General features: G+C 40.6%; 1 protein-coding gene across 2 annotated transcripts in view; it reads right to left on the bottom strand.

Moving 5' to 3' along the window:
* Positions 1–19,412, bottom strand: part of LOC138051474 (uncharacterized) — a 64,189-nt gene extending 44,777 nt beyond the window's left edge. The window contains exons 1-8 of one of the 2 annotated variants that reach the window (XM_068897679.1): positions 19,281–19,412; positions 17,126–17,559; positions 13,084–13,205; positions 12,501–12,587; positions 9,211–9,294; positions 4,270–4,361; positions 3,582–3,810; positions 479–601 (exon numbers count right to left, since the gene is read on the bottom strand). In XM_068897679.1, coding sequence (XP_068753780.1) covers positions 479–601; positions 3,582–3,810; positions 4,270–4,361; positions 9,211–9,294; positions 12,501–12,587; positions 13,084–13,205; positions 17,126–17,559; positions 19,281–19,406 — 1,297 coding nt within the window. In that variant the 5' untranslated portion in view covers positions 19,407–19,412. The remainder of the gene's footprint in view (positions 1–478; positions 602–3,581; positions 3,811–4,269; positions 4,362–9,210; positions 9,295–12,500; positions 12,588–13,083; positions 13,206–17,125; positions 17,560–19,280) is intronic. The other variant, XM_068897680.1, reaches the window with a different exon arrangement.
* Between the last annotated feature and the right edge of the window lie 2,731 nt (positions 19,413–22,143).

Here is a 22,143-nt window from a genome sequence, read left to right as displayed (position 1 = left end):
GCGCGTGCAGCACGATCATGTTTTCCACTTTTAACCTATAATGTAACCTTTTTTTGTCCTTGCATGTCGTTTCGCAAACTCCGTATTGTTGTTATGTAGCGTTCTCGTTGATGACCGCCTTGTAGGTCTTTAAAGTCCCTAATATCACTGGTTAACAGAGGCACGTGCACGAGCACGTGCGGCACGCATTTTATCACATATTTTCGTGGTACTCGACATGACAACAACGAGAGCTTACAAAATTTGAGGTTTGGTAGGTTTCACTTCAAAATCGAACAAATCCAGATATAGGATACTTTACCCATATTGTTCGACGTGAAAGACTTCCGAGAGAGACTTCAACGTTATATTTTGAGGTGACGTTTTTTGTCCACGTCGCCGTAGTAGATCTTAAAGTCCTTGCTTTTGATAGAACACGACGCTGGTTACGGATCAAAGTCATTAAGACGTATTTTCTGCAGCAAATTTGTTTCCTTACCATTCAAGTATCCATTTCCGCGATCCAAATCATAGCCCGCGCTCACAAGACACGTGCCTGTAGTTGCCATGGCACCGGTAGATCCAAATTCTGTCACGTGATTACGAATCTTGCGAAGTTTACCTAACAGAAAGAGTTTGTGATTAATTGATCTTCCTTGACTACCTGGGACCAGTTGATGAAAAGCCGATTAACACTGACCATTAAACACTGACTTTAATTGTCAAAATTAAAGGCAAAAAATCTTATGGAAACCTTTTTTCGATCAGCTTAAAAACTGTACTTTAAGGGCGCTTTCGATTGACCCTATTCCAGAATAAGAATACGTTAAGTGATGATTTAAACGGTATGTCTAGCGTTTTGAAGCAACAAGGATGACAAAGATATGTTTAAAATAGCATTTTAGCAAAATAGCATTTTAGCAAGGATGACAAAGATATGTTTAAAATAGCATTTTAGCAAGTGTTTGACTATCTTCATGTGAATCTCCGTAAAAACGAAGGATTTCTAAGTTCTATTCCATGCATTCCTATTCCGAAATATGGTCAATCAAACGCACCCTAAGTTTGCAGTAATCCAGGATTAGCTTAATCAGTCGGGTTTTCAACAGCTGGGGCCAAAGTACAGACAACTGAAACGAGATGTTAAAAGGTATTCGGCATTTCAGTGATTTTTTTTATTGACAGAGCTGCAACCAAGTAAAAAAAAACAATTTTGGCCAATCACAAGAAGCACAGATAAATAAGCCATTATTGACGCAAAGCAAATCATAATTGGGTTTGCTTTTATTGCTCTTTTTAGCTAAAATTGTGGATATTGTTAAGTATAGTAAGACAAAGCCAGCGAAAAATAAAACTGTAAAATAACTGTTGATTGCGTTCGACGTCAGGGAGAACGCATAGTCTTCAAGTCGCTTCTTTCTGGATGGTGATCGATTTCGGAGTTTGGGCGCCATCTTGGACTGGGTGACCACTCGCCTCCATTTCACGCGAGTGCTTCGAGCCCATGTAGTAGCCAACTACAACTGCCCAGTATTCGCTATTTTCACGTTCCCCATAACACACTTTGTTTGCCCCCCAAATTTTGCATAAATCATTGTTTTCAAATGTTCTTATGCAATGTGTGACGATAGCCGACGGGACTCCCGTGGGGAAAACAACAGAAAAAGAAAAAAAAAGGACAGAAATATACCAAACCGCTTCCCTCGATCTTGCAACACAGGGCATAAACAAAAAGGCGTATGCAAATGACTAATTTATTACGAACTACAAGAAGATAAGCGCCGGTCTGGTGGGCCCTCTAGGCTCGTAGCAGACTTTACCTACAAGATTACAAAATAAAGATACTTTGGGAAAAAAATCTACGAGGGAAAAAACAAAACTATTTTTAATCTTACTGCTACTACAAATGACCTTAAACTAAAATAATTAAACAAATTAAGCTAAAAGTTCAGTTCTAGACAGTTCCTCTAAAAGTCAAACAAACCAACAAACCGCTGTTCCATGACAATTTCATCCACAGGTTCGCACTAAATCTTCCCATTGCTTTTGCTTTTCTCGAATTTATGCGTTTACGGTGAGCGTTTTCATCGTCTTCGTGTGGACGGAAGGCCTAAACGCACAAAAAAGTTTGCGTTTACTAGCGTTTGCGTTTACAATCGTCTTCGTGTGGACGGGGCCAGAGAGAACCGGAGACAGAGTGAACTACCACGTGACAAACTTCACTGATGAAGACTGATGGTTTGAGTCGAAACGTCTGTTAATAATTAATTAAGACCAAAACTCCAGAGAAAGATTTTCAAATTCCTCACTTGCATTGAATCTGGATGAATAACAACATTCACTCTCACGGCAACATAGGAACACTAACGAACTACAAAATGGCACTAAGACGACAACTAAAAGGTTAAACGTGAAAGGGAAAAAGGAAAAAAAGAAATTTCATGACACAGTGTCCCAAGAGCATTTGAAAACAATGGTTTTTATGCCAACTTTGGGGAACAAACAAAGTGTATTGTGGAGAATGTGAAAATAGCCGGCGAATTTGTGGTTTGAATGTGACGTCATGTTGGTGTACAGAATAATATTCTTAATTATGCAAAACTTATGGGGCAATTTTCTAGGAAGACCTTAGACAGCAATGACCAGAACCATGCAGGTTGCTGACCAGCGGTTTTCGTTAAAACAATGGTTTGCGAGGACTGCTCAGTCTCGCGGGTTCAGAAAACCTGGTTGTGGTCATTGTTATTTACGGTTTTTCAATTTTCTATTGTTTTGTACATAAACATGGCCGACTCATCACGTGGATGCAAACCAACAATACATAATATAACGCGATTGTATCAAGTCCATTACCAAAATGTTGGGCTTGAACCTCACTGCTGTGTTAAACATTGCAACTGGTCTACGACACTGTCTGAAAGCACCTCACAAGTCCACTTTCCCTGAATTTCTCTGGGCAATCAATTGCAATTAAGGATAGTATTAGATAAACACCAATGAAATACCAAGTTAGCTTTCGCGCGAAAACATGATATCTTCACACGTGAAAAGAACACTGTTGCTATGGTTACATATAAAAATCGCGCCCTTTTGATGCATTTTGTGAAAAGATTTAGTATTGCATTGGTGTTTATATAATAAACAAAATATTACATGGCCGCTTGGAGATACTAAATTTCTCTTCTCGCGTTGAAAAATATTTCACTCGTTCGCTGCGCTCACTCGTGAAATATTCTTCAACACTCGAAGAGAAATTTCGTATCTCCGCGCGGCCATGTAATATCCTCTATGTATTACCCTAGACATCAAACGCACTCAAAGGCCCACCTTCAACCGACAGGCATTGCGTGCCGTGGAACAATTTTCATAAGTGAAAATCCCTGCAAAGCTGAAATTCATCCGATCAGATCACTACGATAAGCAGTGCGAATTTCCATAACAAAAACAAACGGTCGAAAAGTCTGTCGCTTCAAGGTGGGCCTTTAATTAATCCATTATTATAACTAGTTTATAGTTTAATTACTGGCTAGCAAAGAGCAATTAGATAATTTGCACCCGCTACCTAAAGCACACTGGAAGAAGAAGATAAACGGTCCTCCCACCTGTCTTTAAATCCATCGCTTTCATGTTCACCCCATCATCTCCCCAATAAACCGCTTCCTGTGTTGTTGCTATGCAACGCACGCGTCTCGGTTTCACCGCTACGTTTCCGGCAGCGTTATCAGCACAGGCATGTTCTGAGCTCATCACTGACTTGAGAGAATTGTCCCTAACGTCCCAGACTTTTACCACCCCAGAAGCAGAGCCACTGACAACGCGGCTGTCCTGGAACTAGACGATAAATGCTTTTAATGGCGGATTGGTTCTTTTTAGATGAAGCACTTGCTGCGAACACTTTTTGTGCCTCATTGTTCTAACTAAGCAAGCACCAAATTTGAAGATAATAAAACAAAAAGCTAGGTGCTTTATCTCTTCGTTTTTTCAGTTCCTAATTTGCTTTTCTTTAACTTTAGAGTAGTCCAATTTTGTAAACGAAGTATGTCCCGCACAATTGTTTGAATTCCGCTCCTCATTGACTGCCAAAAAACTCGAAAAGAAACATTATCCTCGAATGTTTTATAAAAGCAAGATTTAAATAAAGAAATACACGCAAAGAAATTGATTTTTCTTGAGCGAAAAGCACGTTGAGGGTGCGGAAATTCAAGGAAATTGTAATCACAATTGAAGTAAAAAAACTTCTTCCTACGACGTGTCACTCATATCTGGAGTGTGTGACGTAGCCATGGTTACCTTGAGAGCCGTAACAGCATCTTCGTCGTGTCCTCGCACGGATCTCACAGAAGTTCCCGTCTCTAGATCCCATAACTCTACCTTACCACCATCTGAAGAAAAAAAAATAGGGCTAAACTACAGAATTCACGGCCACTTTTAACCATCCACCAAACGAGCCGGCTCGTTTGGCTCGGTTGCTCTTTGGTTGTCAATAACCGCAGGCTCATACGCTCTTTATGTCAATGAGATGGCTCGTTTAACTCGGTAGTGGATGACGTTAAGTTTCGTGTGAACAATATAGCAGCAGGGGTCTCTCTTCTTTTTGCGTTGTACCGGAAATGAGACTTCTGCCATGGATCGAAACTCGCTTTTATCCAAGCGCCGTCCACAACCTTGCACGGCACTCTTCAAACCGCATGCCCCATGATATGTTTACTGACTGTGATTTGAGCCCGCTGTGTCTCGCGCATTCATTTACAGTAATTCCGCTGTTGTTAAGTGAGCCTACACAACATGAAGTATCAAGTGCGGAGTCGGTCGCTAAGTAACCGCCGCGCATGTTCAACACCGTGAGTTTTGACCCATGGCAGAGGTCTCCTTTCCCGCGTTTATCAGCCCAGCGAACACAAAAGAAAAAAAAGAAGTGACATACGCAAGCGCAGTTACATCCAGAAAAAAAATCGCTGGAGAATGGGATGAGCAACGTTTCCAAAATAACGGACGAAGAAGAAATTCTCCTACTATTATATTCTTCCTGCTTCGTAAAAGAAGACGACGGCGTCAAGAGAGAGAACGAGAAAACTGACTGAAGAAGTCCTGTTGGGTAAGGGATATTTTCCCGAAAGAGGAAAGAACAAGGGGACTCGGGAACTGCAACCAGAGGACTGAGAATTTTATTTCTGGCGATTTGCAGCAAAGGCAAGGACAATAGGCCATTTCCGAGTTCATGCTTGCCTCCTCTTCAAAGCGAGTCTAAGCGCAAAGTTTTTGTGATGGTAATTAGTTCTATTTTACATATGAATGAAAACTAATTTTCAGAAGAAAAACTTCGCACTTAGACTCGCTTTGAAGAGGAGGGAGACGTGAACTCGGAAATGGCCTATTGCGAACCGCCCAAGGAAGTTTCTCTTAAACAAAAAAAAACAGTACCTTCGGACGCCATCTTAGGCACTATTAACTTGAATATCCGTTGGCATAAAAACAGCTGACACCTCCGTCTTATGCTTATGTTTATGTTGCACCCAGTTTACACAGCTTTTGCTTATTCTTATGTTACATTTTAAACCAGGCTTTAAGGACGTTCGCGCTAATTGTTTGTGCGCAACGTTACTGCGCAGGTAACGCGACTGTAATATGTCACGCATTACTTCGAGCATTAGTGAAGTTGAGGTTTTAAAACCTTTGCAGAAACCGTGGACGATAAGTCTTGCACAGCGTTGGATAAGAGAAGATCGTGATCAGTCAAAATTGGTTCAAAATATTTAGGAAAGTCAAGTAGACTACTGCACGACTGATGTTCGCGTTGTTTTTATCAGTCGTGCACTAGTCTACTTGACTTTCATAAATATTGTTCAAGCATTAGTTAAAATAACATGGCGACAAAAACGCCGGGCAAAAAATTCCAGGCAGGCAAAAGAATGGCACATTTACTTCCGAATCATCATGAAACGTTAAAGAGAAGTGAGCGGGAGGATGGAAAAGCTCCTTAAAAGGTAGCTGCTGATCGAGTAGTGGCTGAAAGTTTGGAAAACTCGAGGACCAACCGTTGCGTAAATTTAATGGGGCTGTTTCTTTTTTTAATGTTTTTATTACCCTACGAACTTAAGTTCAAAATGAATGTATGTTTTTGAAGTTCTTATCCTTTACTTTCGTGCAAATAGAGCAGTATTTTCGTCCTCGTCGGCTTGAATAGTGCGGACCTTCGTGGAAAAAACCAGCGATTAAATTTCACAAAAACCACACTCCAGAAGACGAGCATGACGGCAATGGGAAAATATTATACAAAACACTAACGAAATGAAGATGACGACTGCTGAAAACTTCGTTGCTATGCTCGAGAAAGCTTTGTTTGGGGGTAAAAACCTTTCATCCCTTCAACGATCGATCCTCTCTTGGGTTCCAGTCCTTCCCCGACAGGTCACGCAAAAACGTGACAAACGAAGTTTTCCAAGAGCTTCGTAAAATCACATCGATTTTACTCCCTTGGATCATCGGTGACCCCTATTTTTTTAATCATGAATCACTTCCTCTACTTACTATCTACAAAATATGATAAAATGAAAAAAAATCTCACCGTAAGAAGTTATCTTTTTTTTTAATTTTCTTTCCTCGTGCCATCGAATTCCGGTAGTACAGCTACTACATGTACTACGGGTACTACAGGCACTACAGGTATTACAGCTGCTACAGCTACTACAGTTGCTACAGGTACTACGGGTACTGCAGGTACTACGGGTGCTACAGCTACTACATGCACTACAGGCACTAGAGCTACAGCAGGGTCATAGGTAGTGTATGGGTGCATCTGGGGACATAATAGTTAGGTCTTGCACCAAGTACTACCCGGATAGAGGTTACGAAAACGCTCGTCCAGGATGAACTCAACTGTTTACGACATCCCTAGCGGCATGAAATTATCTTAAAATCCCACCCCTAAAAACCTATGCACGGAAACCTTCACTCTAACAGTTTATTTTTAGGATTTTCGATGGATGAGCAGATGAGGCTACCTTTCGTTATTATGACAGATTTATCGAAATTAAGGCATTTTTCCACTGCCATTTTCTCCGAAACGAAGTCGGTGACCCCCAATTTTTTTATATTTTTGGAGTAAGTACTTTATGACCTAACTCCATGGGAGAAATGAAGAAAATCTCACCGTAGGAAGATTTTGGCGCAAACGTCCTTAAGCAACGATGGCCGTGTTTTCACGAGTGGTTTTTAAGGTCGCTCAGCGAGTGACAACCGAAATTTCCGTGAAAACAGCTCCTTTCCCAACTTGCTTAAAGTTAAGCGAGTGGGCAAATTTCAATTAATTCTCATTAAATTTAAGCCACCAAACCAGGTATATGGCAATTACTTTCGACCAACGAGGAGTCGCTTGCGGTTATTCAACTCGGACATACAACGAGCGTGTTATTTATATTATTTTTATAATTGCAGTGGCACGTGCTCTATCTTAGCCTGCGAACGCAAACGTATTTCCGGCGGTCGTTTCTCTCCCCCGAAAGAGAAACGACCGCCGGAAATACGTCAGCGTTCGCAGGCTAGCTCTCTCTCTAATTTGTGACGTTTTCGTTGCCGTTGTCGTTGCTTAAGTTCCCTATTACTGTTTTGTCCCGGTGTCATCGCAGTCTTAAACCCCCTAATGTTCTGTCCACGGCGGTATATAGCCAATTTTCATTTGCACGCAAGAATTTTCCCGCGCTTCTCGCCGGCCGCATTTGTTTCGCGCAGTGATTGGTTCATTCGATTCCTATACGCGTTCAGTGATTTGCCAAAGTAAATTAGTTAAGAATTAACGCTGAGTACACTTCTCTTAAATAAGAATTGCCACACTTGAACGGTTTTATCGACGGATGCAAAAGCTAGAACCAGAGCTCCATTAAAATAAAGTAAAGTAAGACTCGATGGACCGGTTATTTGAATAGTGCTTAAGTCATCCAAACTCATTTTCATTTTCATCAATCCTGTCCGTTATTGTCAAAAACAGTTTCGAGAAAGTCGAACCTACGACCCAAATGGTTTTATTCGAATGGCTGCTAAAGAAGATTACACTCATCTTTTTTAAATATAAATGACAATAGGATTAAGCATGAATAGAAAGGAAAAATTAAATTGACGTCCACAAAACATTTCGCAGCCATTCTAGACATATTAAAAAAGCTCAGTTCTTCAGCAAAAGACGACAACGAAACCGCACAAAACTGCATATTTGAAGAAAAAACAACTTTTTTACGCTTTATATGTGGGTTTAGGACGGAGACAATCCGGTAAACCAATCAAAACTCGAAGTAATTACACGTAGCTGATACAAAGCGCGGAAAAATGTGCACGAGCGAGCCACGATTGGTTTCGATTTCACTTCTGATTGGTTGAAAAAGTGGCGCGAGAACTTTGAACCAATCACAGAGTGAAGTAATCATAAACCAAAGCAATTCGCTAATTACTTTCGGCACTCAATTGAAAACCGCTCTAACCAAATGCTAGGTTTTATGATTGAAAAACGCTGGAATGTGAGCATAACTCATGTTTTCTCATTCGCTCTTAGTTAAGCGCCATTAATTGGAAAATCGCACACTTCTCTCACATTAAAAGGGTTGACATGGTTGCGAAGTACTTTCAATAGTGACAATTGAAATTTCGAGATGAAGTTCGCGATGCCGTTACAACCGCTGTTTCTTTATCTTCGTTCTATCTCGAAGCATTCGCCCCGAAAAACGTTCTAAAACACACGGACAAATACCAGTCCAACTCAAAGGGCCTTCGTCTGCCACCATCTGTGATCTGTGTTAATGCTTCTGCAAACACCAAACTAGGGAGTTTATGACGGCTACGGCAACGATAACCCCACAAAACAACAACATTATTGGTCAAAAGAGTGCAACACGCATTTTAGCTGCATAGCAATGACATCACATCGCCAAATTTGAGGTTTTGACGACAATGCAAATGTACAAATGTGAAAATTTCATTCTCTATTTTTACTCTGAAACCGCTCATTCCAATTTATTTTTAGGATTCTTCGCCAGCATTGTACGAGTGAACGAGGTAGAATAATCGCGAACGACTTAAGTCGTGCAAAGTTATGTTTTCGTCGACATCCGCATCCTAGACTCTAAGTCCCTACCAATGGGTTATAAGACGAGGCCGACATAACTATGCCCAAATGAAGACACGAAGTGGAACATGGAGGACATAATAGGAACATCACATCATAAACACAGAACTTTAACCAACCTAAACCAGCTGCAATCACATTGTTACAGTTACAATCCAAACTCTCCACCGGCGAAAATACATACATCGATCTTGTGATTTGCCCTGAAAGTGCAAGAGAAAAAACCTTATGTATAAATTGGCAATGCCATGAACTTACAGCAGAAAACTGTAAACACTGAGTTATGAACTTACCAATGAACATTTTAAAAAAATTACACGTATTTTTGCTTCTAACGTCACAAACTAACTACAGCAAAAGATTACAACAAGAGCTTCCCTTGGATGTTAAAGACTCGGCTTCCACTTTCGTTATCCATGTTTCCTGTTATGTAACAGCGATTTCAGTAATTTCCAAAGAGTTGATAGTACTAAAATCCGATGAAATCTTATAAAGGGATTTAAGGATTTGTAGTGCTTAACAACAAAGGTTCTTTGGATGATATGAATGATAAGGTGATTCGATTACAATTAACATTTCAACGAATTGTCACGGTTAACTTTTCTCCATCCTATCGTCCTTCGATAATTTGTTTTTCAATCAAAAAGTCGACTGGTTTAAAGGAAAAAATGGAGAAAACAAACTAATCGAAATCAAGGTCCTCGGATATGAAATAGCTTCAGATACAACTGTCCTTCGTCTCTTACCGGACTTAAGGACGTTCGCGCTAATTGTTTGTGCGCAACGTTACTGCGCATGTAACGCGACTGTATAATGTCACGCATTACTTTGAGCATCAGTGAAGTTGATGTTTTAAAACCTTTGCAAAAACCGTGGACGGTAAGTCTTGCACAGCGTTGGATCAGAGAAGATCGTGATCAGTCAAAATTGATTTAAAATATTTATGACAGTCAAGTAGACTACTGCACGACTGATATTTGCGTGGTTTTATCAGTCGTGCACTAGTCTACTTGACTTTCATACAAATTTTTCAAGCATCAGTTAAAATAACATGGGGACAAAAACGCCGAGGAAAAAATTACAAGCCGGCAAAAGAATGGCACATTTATTTCCGAATCATCATGAAACTTCAAAGAGAAGTGAGCGGGAGGATGGAAAAGCTCTGGAAAAGGTAGCTGATCGAGTAGACTAGTGGCTGAAAGTTTGGAAAAGTCGTGGACGAACCGTTGCGTAAATTTAATGGGGCTATTTCTTTTTAATGTTTTTATTACCCTGCGAACTTAAGTTCAAAGTGAATGCATGTTTTTAAACTTCTTTTCCTTTACTTTCGTGAAAATTGAGGAGTATTTTCGTCCTCGTCCGCTTGAATAGTGCGGACCTGCGTGGAAACTATCAGCGATTGAATTTCACAAAAAACACACTCCAGAGGATGAGCATGACGGCAATGGGGAGATATTATACAAAACTCCAACCAAATGAAGATGACCCCTGCTTAAAACGTCGTTGCTATGCTCGAAAAAGGTTTTTTTTTCGGTAAAAACCTCTCATCTCTTCAACGATCGATCCTCTCTTGGGTTCCAGTCCTTGCCCGACAGGTCACGCAAAAGCGTGACAAACGAACTTTTCCATGAGCTTTGCAAAATCACATCGATTTTACTCGTTCAGATCATCGGTGACCCCTATTTTTGAAATCATGAATCACTTACTTTACTTACTATCTACAAAATATGATGAAATGAAAAAATTCGCACCGTAAGAATTTATCTTTTTTTAACATTCCTTTCCTCATGGCATCGAATTCCGGTAGTGGTTGCAACGGATAGAGCTTACGAAAACACTCGTCGAGGATGAACTCTACTGTTTACCACATCCCTAGCGGCATACAATTATCTAAAAATCTCACTCCTAAAAACCTATGCATGGAAACTTTCACTCCAACAGTTTATTTTTATGATTTTCGATGGATGAGCATATGAGCCTACATCTCGCTATTATGACCGATTTCTCGAAATTAAGGCATTTTTCCACTGCCATTTTCTCCGAAACAAAGTCGGTGACCCCCATTTTTTTTTTCATTTTTGGAGTAAGTACTTTATGACCTAACTCTAGGCGAGAAATGAAGAAAATCTCACCGTAGGAAGATTTTGGCGCGAACGTCCTTAAGCGACGGTTAGCAAAAGGGTGTGCCGGTATAGATTTCTTTTGCCCCAAACTTGCTCCAAAAGTGATACCATGATCAACCAATCACTTCCCTTTTTTCTCCAGATTTTGAAAGTGTGTTTGCTTAACACCTGCCTGGCAAAATTTTGAGCTTTGATTTTTATCCAAAGGTTGTTTATTCTGAGTGTAAGTTTTGGATTTCACTGTACGCCATACTCACGTTCAGATTTGACCGACTGGACCTCAGAGGGTTGGATCTAGGGAAAGTGACGTCATTCACTCGATAGCTTTAAATTTCAGCGTGTAAACGCAACTTATTATGTACGCAAAACACGAGTTTAAAAATCTGAAACCTCGAAACTCCAGTGCTGCATATTAATCCAGTCGCGTACAAACGCATTGCATTCTTGAACTAGTGAGTCTTTGGCGTCATTTTCTCCTCGATCCAGGGTCCCGTTTCTCTAAAGTCCCGAAACTTTACGGGCCATTTTCGGGTGTGACAATTCCCCATGTATAGAAAGAACGGAGGAGATTTAAGTTAAATATGTTAAATATGTTAAAAGATCGGCTTTCCAAAACAAGCGGTTGCCAGTTTCGCAAATGGTTTGTCGGGCCCGAAAAGCCATTTGTGAAACTGCCAACCACTTGTTTTGGAAAGCCGAACTTTTAACGTGTTTTTAAGGTAAGAGAAAGAAAAATAACTGTGAAGTTTGACGACTTAAATCCTCTCCGTTCTTGAGATACAAAGGGAATTGTGACACCCGAAAATCGCCCGTAAAGTTTCGGGACTTTCGAGAAACGGGTCCCAGCTCTCTCAAGATTTTAAAGTTTCTAATGGCGGACCATTAAATAAGAAAATCCCAGTTAAAATAAACAAGTGTCTTTTTGAAATTAAGGCTTAGAACTTGGGCCACTTGGCGTTTACTTAACATAGTTTTGAAACCCAAAGCCGGAAAAAAAGATCTAATGTTTTATCATTATAATACCACTCTAAAGTCCACTCTTTCTCTTTGAGAGTACCTTGCTGCGCACATTCACGTGGATCCCAGAATCTGTCAGCTTAAGAAAACTCCCGTCAAGGAGGGATAGTAAAGACTAGAATAGTTGCTTCCCCAGAAAGATCCCAGTGGCGGGTGAGAATAGTTCCACTTTTCCAACGCTCTAGTTTACATAAAGGAAAAGCTCCAAACAGGAATAGGAAATGTTCATGGCTTAATGAAATGTAACCGCACAAAGAGGCTTCACTCACCGTTAGCGAGGGACCATATTTTCATGGAACAATCTTTTGAGCCCGTGAGTACCGAGTATTGGTCAGCGCGGAAGCCGGACGGTGGAGCTGAAGAAGAAAGGCACTTGTGAATTTACAGTGGATTTCATGGGATACTGGTCTACGCTTACAGAAAATAATGATATTTCGAGGAATCGGATTTAACCGGAAATAAATCTTACCAGCAGAAAACTATTTTTGCCGTTTTCGCAACAAAATTGTTAAAACTTGACAAAAACAGGGTAAATTCGGGTAAATTGTTTTTCCCAGAGCAGAGATTGCATGAGGAATGGGTCTATTCCTAAGATGACGTCACAAACCGCTTTGCAATGCAGGAGTTTTGGCGGGAAAAAGCAAGGAATTTTGCAAAATGTGCGAGGATGTCATGACATCAAAAAAGGAATGGTTCATTTTACAGTTGTGTGACCTAGCCTTGGAATGGAACCGAGGTTGGCTAAGACATCTGCCCGCCACAAACTCTCTAAACCTGCATTAGAACCATGTCACCTCCAGCCTCGTTGCCATTCTTTAGGCCAGGTCGCAGAGCTATTGGAAAAAGCCATACCGCTTTCACGCGTTTTTTCCTTAGGCACAAGGAACACAGATGTTATGGTTCCAGTATGCCCACCCATGCTTCTAGTCTCTCGGCCACTGTCTGCATCCCATAATTTCAGCATTGTGTCGCGGCTGCAAAAGTGTTTGAAAATCAAGCGTCGTTAAAAGAAACGTCATCTTCAAATGGCAAAATACGATTTGGTGTCCGTTTCGCTTTGAGATAAAAAGTAGTCAGAGATAAGTACATTGTTTCAGCCCATGTTATCTAACGCTTAAAACTTAAATGCTTTGATTGAAATCTTCGGTACCTGCCATCCAACAGAAGATTAAACAAAACCTTTAAATGTAATTCAAAACGCGCGGCTAAAAAGTAAGGTTAGGGTGTATTACACAAATTCAAAATTAGTGACTTTTTTTTGTAACACAACAGTTAACAATACTCGTGACGAAGGAATAAAAGTTGTCCACATATTTTTCAAGGGTGAAGACCTTAAATTTTCGTCTGAAAGGGTAAATGGAAAACAAGTTACAACAGCACACGAAAGTCAATAACCAGTAAAAATTGTTTATATGTAAGATACGTTGACAATACCTGCGTTTTTCCTTCATGGTATTAAACAACATAGAAATTGATTCCACCCAGGGTCAACCGACTAACATAAATGCCACATTCAACTAATTATATCTCAATCCGTATAACTCGCTTATCAACCGGTAGATATCATCAGCCTCAAGGCCAAGGTTTGTTGCAAATTAGATGTAACCAAACGATCATTAAATATTAAGAAATGCAAACCGCAAGTCTTGCGACTTTGGGTTACAAGTCATATAGATCTTCCAAATGAGAGCGAAAAAAAATCGTCATTTTGAGAGAGAAAAAAAAACGCATTTTAATTATGATAAACAAGTGAGTAATAATTGTCTTTCTTATCTTTGTTCGATGCATTAATTATTGCATCTACTGAACGCTGTTGTAATAGTATGTAAATCAACGAACTCGGTCAAAACCTGGGACGCAAGTTTCACGCAGGAGATCGTTAAAGCACAAAACACGATGAAATTACTACAAAATTCATAACATGAAATTGTTACACGGAGACAGCTGTACTCAGTATAATCTATTTACTAACCTTTTTGGGTGGACTAAAGGTTTTAAATTCTGAGGTTATGCAATGACAAAGTTGTTGACGAAAACGAACTGGAGCATTCGTTCGGGAACATCACAACAGTTGCAAAATACAGCGGTAAAACCAATGAAAAACCCACAAGGGATTCGAGATGCAAACAAATGTTCTGCACGGGCGGCGTGCATTCGAGAAAATGTTTTTTTTTTCTCGCTTTCCCAAACAAGACCACGACGTCATTGAGAGTAACCAAATTTATGTTTTCGGAGAAAATGAGTCCACGACTTGTTTAGAGACTTCAACTCTTCACTGTTCTAACCAGACTGTTTTTAGATGATTCGTTCGCAATTCTAGAGAAAGCTTTACAATTAGGTGAATTTATACCTTGGCAAAATGTTAAACTGGGCCACCACGCACCGCTGGCTTGTTGAGCACTCAGGGTCTTAAAAGTGCTACATTTGTAACTTCGCGTGCAAATGGTTATGACCATCTGCAAGTCTTCTCGGACTATAAACCGTTGGCCCCATCTCACGACCTTTTTTTGTGTGTGTGTTGGGGGGGGGGGGGGGGAGTTTTAAACCTTGCTTCAACAACCACTCAACATTAATTTTGTTATCGCGAATGGTGAATGAAGCTGAAGGCGTTTGGGCCACTCTTTCAACATTGTTGGGTATGCGCCTGCGCACTAATCGGTCTCCCAATGACGTACCCATGTCCGTATCCTTAGTAACAACCGCAGCTGCAGCCAGTCAACATCGGTCGACAACATTCAACAAAATCGAACCAAAATCAAATTTAAGGTCTTGACGACAACGTGAGCGCTCAACAATGGATCTTTCCCTGCTGCGAAGTTATTTCACTCAGAGACCTTTCTCAAAAAGGCTTTTAGTGTGTCGTGCTTCCAAAAAGGAAATTGTACGATGCAAGCTTTCACGTCATCAGTACCCAAGACTTACTTGCGGCCGTTAGGTGAAGAAGCGTCACCAATGACAATTTGTTCTATGCGCACCTACTCCTACCAATCGAAAATTTATCGGGTAATACAAAATACATGCATCACGAAGATTTCAGAGACCTGTATAATTGCAAAATCCTCGCTGGAGGAAAAAAAATTATAAACGCCTTCTGTTTGAAAGGTGCAAAGCTGTTGTTTTTGCTCATTAAAATATGCAGATTTTTGGCGAACCCGTTGCCTTGGCAACATAAAGGGTAGCCCAGTCTGCACAGCAACCAGGTTACCTCTGGTACACAATTACCAAGAACCACTTGTTTTTATTTCTCAAACTGACATTTTTTCCTTTTTCATCAACTTAAACGACGCATCATCTACTTTAAAACTTATCATAACCCGAGACAAAAAAGAAAGATTCAGAACATGAATCAATGGATACCGATATTCACTAGAATATCGAAACAAACCAGTGGAAAATTCATTTTACTTTACAAAGAGGTATCCCTACAACTAAAAGCCCAATGTTTTCAAATTTCTCTAGAGGAACGACGAAATTCGATTTTACGCCCTGCGCAGAAATGCTTCTCCGTATTGCTCTTTTCTGCAGGGAAATCAATCATGTAATTGTCAGGAGGTGTCCAAGGTCATTTGGAACTAAGCGGTAACCCTTGCGTGGAGGTCACACTTAACCCCACTTTCTTTACTTCCCAGGAAAGTCGAGAAAAGGAGAAAATAGAGGAACTTGTAAAGACTACCTCTCTCCTTCTGTCTTCCATATCACAAAAACTTATTCTCCATACCGTGGATTCGAGGACAGAAAAAATCACTATGCAACGTTTTCTAGATTTTCTTGGTAACTATTTTCAAATCAGATACTGGACGACGTAGAACTGTTGCGAAATAAAAGTCACTATTCAATCAGCTGATTTTAATCGACGATAAACAGAAATCGCCATTGATTGAAAGTTCGCGGAGCACGTTTTATGTCGCATTTACTCTCGTTGTAAGACAACACTATCTTTTTGATTCTCTGGTTGATACTTGTACAGAGGGCCAATACTCATTTAAAAGCACTATGTTGTTTTTCAAAGCAGTCCTCCCGTGCGAGAAACACAGGTCACAGGTCATTGTTTTACCAATACAGAAAGTATCCTAAACATTCATAAAAGCTAACCTTAGGCTTAATTAGGCCTACAGAAAAGTTTTTAGGCCCAAGGTTAGCTTTTATGAATGTTTAGGATACTTTCTGTATAGGTAAAACAATGACCTGTGACCTGTGACCTGTCACTTGTGTTTTGTACCTGCCGCCTCCGCTGCAACCAACTCTGCATTATCATTCTGACACAAGTATTTTAATAGAAGTAAATGTGACAGGAGGTAGAGGAAATTGGTCAAGGATCTTCTAGATTCCCCTCAATTTGAACAATGCTCAATATTATTGGTTTAACATCAGACTTTCATGTGAGAGGTCACAAGTTCACAATAGGCAGGTACAAAAGTCGGCCCGGATCACTCGTACTGCACACCTTGGATCAACGTAAAAGAAATAATAAGGCCTCAAGAAATCACCCTAGCCCTAATCTCTAAGCCGACCTTGGTGAAATCGGTGCAAAAGTCAAATAGTTTTGGCTTACAACACCATTTTTCGCTCAGTCCGAGGAGAGCGATCCGAGTTGATCTGGTCTGACTTTTGTTCCTACCCGGTTCGCAACCCTGGTTGGACCAACATTCAGGGTCTTTAATTAAAATAACTGAGGAGAAAGTGCCGCCTTTGTAATTTCATCTGAAAATGGTTAGACTTTTAAGTCTTTTTGGATAAGGACTATAAATTGTAAGCCCTGTCAAACAACCATTTCTGTTACTCAGCACTGTCAGGCATTAAAGAACCCGCTCACTGTTCGTAAAAAGAAGGGGGAGACCAACAACAACATGATTTACAAACTCAAAGGCAATGGGATGTTCAACACACAACTTACCCGCCAGACACAAGTAAAGATCCTTGACAGTCAACACTGCAAATGACATCATTGTGGCCTTCAAAATTCCTAACATGAAATCTCATGGTCGTGCTATCAGAAGCCAAAACTGATGTTGCTCGAGTCTGGGCCTCTAACACAACATCTGGTGCAGTGACAGCGGGCAGAGGCCGCAACAAAGGAGCTTGGTCATATGCTTCATTTGTCACAGGTTCCTCTCTATTCTGCTCACGAATTTCACTCGGTGCATAGTGACTGCTGCCAGGATTATCTACTACAACAGCTTGTGAGTTTTCAGTCATTCTCTCTTCTTCTTGTTCATTTGCAGGTTCTTCAACCGGTTCAGTTTCCATATTTTGCTTTTCACGTGTCAATACATCAGCCCTTGCTATAAGCTCCTGAACTTTGGAGCGCAGTTCATCTTTTGTGGAAAGCTGCAAATAATTATGTCAGCATTAATATAATACTATAATGCAGAAAGGAAAGAAAAGGAACTTTATTTAAGTGTCTAGTCATTCTACCACTGGAGCACTAATTGGGGACACTGTAAATTAAAATTAACAATTAATGCAAAGCAAGTCAAATGTTGGGTTTTGAGGAGAGGGGAAAACCCAGAGGAAAACCTCTCGGTGCAGAGTAGAGAACCAACAAACTCAACCCACGGATTTTCCCCAAGAGTGACATAATTATAAATCTGCACTTTTTGATTGGTTAATTTGATTTGATCAAATTCAATGGTGCATGACTTCTGTCCGCATCATATGCCGATAAAAAGCTTGAAAATCGAGCAGGATTTTGAGGTTGCAGAGCTGTGTAAATTTGATGATATTTGGCAAGATGCTCATAAAATTATTGACTTTCTACATGCCCAAGGTTGGGAGGCAAGCGACCTTTGGAAGTGGGAGAAATTTGGCTAAATTCTGGAGGCACTCGGCCATGAGCGGTCTTGGAAGTTGCACGCCTTGTCTATTTATATTGTATGTGACGACACATGTGATCTGAAGAAGAAATCGAAGTGTCCCAAAAACCCATCAAATCACTCAAAAAATAGTAGTTGAGTGAACTTTATTTATCTGGCTGTCCACAAAATGATTTTTTGAAAAGAAACATCACGATTTGAAGCTTTTATGGAACATTTTCCACAATTAGTTGAATCGGCCATTACAACTGTCTCAAAATAACGTGACATCACACACTCTCGCATCCTTAGGTTGTCTACCCGTGATGTTAAGGTTAACTTCTCTACTCTAGTAAGATGCAAGGTGAGAGAGATAAGCACAGAAAAAATAATTATGTAGGTGTTGCCTGCGATGATAACGATGATAATGATGATGATGATGATGATGATTGCACTAGCGAATAAAGTGAGCTCCAAAACACTGTCAAGCAGTTACATGTCCATTGTCTTACATCCGCCCACAATAAGATGATGGTGATCCAAGTGCAAGTTAACAAATTGATGTCAGTTTTTACATACGTCTGTCCTGTTATTGATCACGGATTTCGTCGTAACATTGTCAAAGTAGCTGTGGAGCCACGAGGCGATAGCCGAGTGGATCCGCAGACTACTTTGACAATAATATGACGAAATTCATTGTCAATAACTATTAACAGGACAGACGCATGAAAAACTGACATCAATTTGTTTTTTACAATAACAAAAGGCAGAGGGGTCAAAATTAAGGCAAAACACGAGAAGAACGCGAGACAAAAATGCAAGAAACTTCAATCTGAGGCAAGAAATATCGCCTCATTATCGCATAAATTATAAATTTATGTGTCTGTCCGCTTATTGGCAATAAAAATTAGCCAATGAGCGCGCGAGAGTTTTGCAGTCATTGTAAAAAACATAATTGACCTCTACTAACAAGATTAAAAGAGTATTATTAAAATCATCATCACATAATCACCGAAACAAAGGAATGACCCAAAATAGTTGGCTGATTTGTCAAGCAATTTATAGATTTAGAAACTTATAGAGCAGATTTGATAAATTACAACATATCCAAACTATATAAATGTTCTCTCATCCAAATCACAGTATCGAGGTTGCCTAGTTGGTCTAATCGATCCTGTCGATCGACGTGGAAATTTAAGCTTTTGTCAGTGTTTGGTTCATGTGTAGAAGTTGTCGAGAGATCGATTGGATTTTTACCTTGAAGATTTCCTCCTCTGTAAGGTCACGTTCTAGTTCCTCAAGTCTCTCGATCTGACGAAGCTTTTTCCTGAATTTTCGAAGTTCGACAGCAGTGATCCTGAGCTGTTCTTCTTCGTTGGCCATTGTAAACAAAGTGAACGAGAGGGACTGGAGTGAAATTACCGCAGGACTGGGACGAAAGAGACCCGGGAGAAAAAATGGACAATGTCTGACATGTGAAGCCATGAACATAAGATATCTCAAAAGTGAGGGACAATAGATCATAAATGAGTAGTGGAAGTGTGGCTTCACTTTAGAATGCCCAGCCATTCCAAAACACTGAAAATTTGCGGCTTCGTGGCTACGCGGCTTCTCTATTACGTGCAAACGTGCTAACTACGCTATAGGGTGTTTTCACGTGATGTCGCGCGGGCATGTTGAACTAATAGCCCATTTCCGAGTTCATGAATGCCTCCTCTTCAAAACGAGTCAAAGTGCGAAGTTTTTCTTACGAAAATTAGTTTTTATTCATATGTAAAGTAAGGTCACGTTCTAATTGCCATCACAAAAACTTCGCACTTAGACTCGCTTTGATGAGGAGGCAAACATGAACTCGGAAATGGCCTATCCTCCGGGAATTGAGCTCTATGATCATGCAAACGTTTTCTTTTGTTCCGGTGGAAAAACAAGGTTACTGATCACGTGGCTAAAGTTCAAACATAGTTAGTAGTAACTATACTAACCATAGTTACTAACTATACTAACTATGGTTCAAACAATGGCAAAAAACCTCAGGCGTTACCTACTGTAGTTCTTAAGGCGTCAAGAAAGGTGTCTGTGATCGTCACTGATCCATGCAAGAGATAGCGGTACAATGGAAAGTTACATAGCCGCGTTAACACGTTGCCAAGTAGCCAAGCAGCCACAGTTTACGCTGGGGAGCCGACGACGGCTTGGTGGTTACCCGGTGTTACCCGGGCTCAACCCTGGCCTCGGGTCGTACATGTATGCATGCTGAGTTTCAATCGATCACAATCTGACTCCGAGGGTTTTTCAGTACGGATACTTTGGTTTTCCTCCCTCATCAAAATCGACTCTCAGTCAATTACATTCGGCTGCGGGCGGATACCTTCGATGCTAATTTCCCTTTCGTAAACAAGCGATAACATTTTTGACATCAAGTGAAGCTATGATCTTCGCAGTTACGAGCGCAATTTTTACAATTGCGTAGAGAAGCCTGAAAAATTCAGGACTTCAACGGGGTTTGAACCGAAGTGAACCAACTGAGCTATGAAGCCACTGACGTTGGGAGCTGGTCATTTGTGGGTTCTAATGGTCCCGTGAAGAATGAATCAATGATGAAATGGTATATGAAATGAATCATATGAACTGCGGATATGAAATCAAGTGAAGCTATGATCTTCGCAGTTACGAACGCAATTTTTACAATTGCGTAGAGAAGCCTGAAAAATTCAGGACTTCAACGGGGACCATTAGAACCCACAAATGACCAGCTCCCAACGTCAGTGGCTAGATAGCTCAGTTGCTTAGAGCGTCGCACCGGAATCGCGAGGTCACGGGTTCAAACCCCGTTATTTTTCAGGCTTCTCTACGCAATTGTAAAAATTGCGTTCGTAACTGCGAAGATCATAGCTTCACTTGATTTCAAATCCGCAGTTCATATGATTCATCTCATATACCATTTCATCATTGAACATTTTTGACGGCCGTGACTTCAACATCTTCGGTTCCCCCGGCTTGCTCCCGTCTGACCTTGTAACTCAGTCGGTAGAGCAGCGGTGGTCTAACCCGCAATTCCCACCCTGTTCAGAGTTTTTCTCTGTCCTTGTGTTGGCCCACCCTGCGAGCAGAGCCTCCTTTTGTCGTTTTCTTTACTGTGGAGGAGAAAAGTAGGCTCTGCCCGAATCGCGTCAAACTCCTTGAAGCCGCCGCAGCCAAGCCGCAGCCCGAACTTAGTCAATCTTGTTTTCTCTCGTCAAACCGGTTTTTCCAGTGCGAGCGTCCGTTTAGTGACAAAACCGATGGTTATAATTGAGCCCGCTGGCATGAAAAACCAAGATGGCGGCGAGATCTGGCATATTAGGCTTGGGTTCGAGACTGTATCCTGGCAACATGCAGCGCATATTCAAAAAAGATCTTACTCGATTCATGCAGAGCCTTTCTCGAGAACGCCAAAATCGAGCAAGCAAAAGAAAGGCTCTGCTAGCAGGGTGGTGTTGGCCCATTTCCGAGATTAGTAGAAAACTAGCACTTCACATTACACTCTAATCAATAGACCAAATTGGTTAACTCAATGTTGTACCCAATTCAAATCTCCGGGGACTAAGATTCTTTGTGTATTGTTTTTGCGTTACAATGTAGCATTCATATTTAAATGATATGGAAATACTTGGAACAAAACGTTTTATTCCCAAAGGGTTTGAATTGGTACGACATTGAGTTAGGCCAGGAGCCACTCCTGGTTAGCTGGCGTTTAAACGAATGTGGTTTCATATTGACACGCGGTTTCACGACTTCGAAACTGCGTCGAAGTCGATGCTGTTTGGAAGTCGTAATTTTATAAGAGAGCGCTGCATTACCTGCTAAATTTACCATTTTGATTCAAACAATGCAAATTTCGCGGCAAAATAATAACAGTATTCAAATCGATGCGGTTTCGTCGTTCACACGACAAATGATGCTGTATTGTTTTGAAAACGCTCCACTTTTGGAGCGACAAAAACCTGGAAAAGTTTATTTTTCCACTTGACACTCTCAATTGGTTTGGAATCAATACGCGCTTTTCATTCAACTAATTTAAGGACGGTGCCTACTATTGTTCTTGCGCATCTCGAGATACTCAGATTTCCTATTGCAGGTG

This window comes from Montipora capricornis, chromosome 6 (assembly GCF_036669925.1).
Source record: "Montipora capricornis isolate CH-2021 chromosome 6, ASM3666992v2, whole genome shotgun sequence".
Lineage (NCBI taxonomy): Eukaryota > Metazoa > Cnidaria > Anthozoa > Scleractinia > Acroporidae > Montipora > Montipora capricornis.
This window is presented reverse-complemented; position numbering and strand designations above follow the sequence as displayed.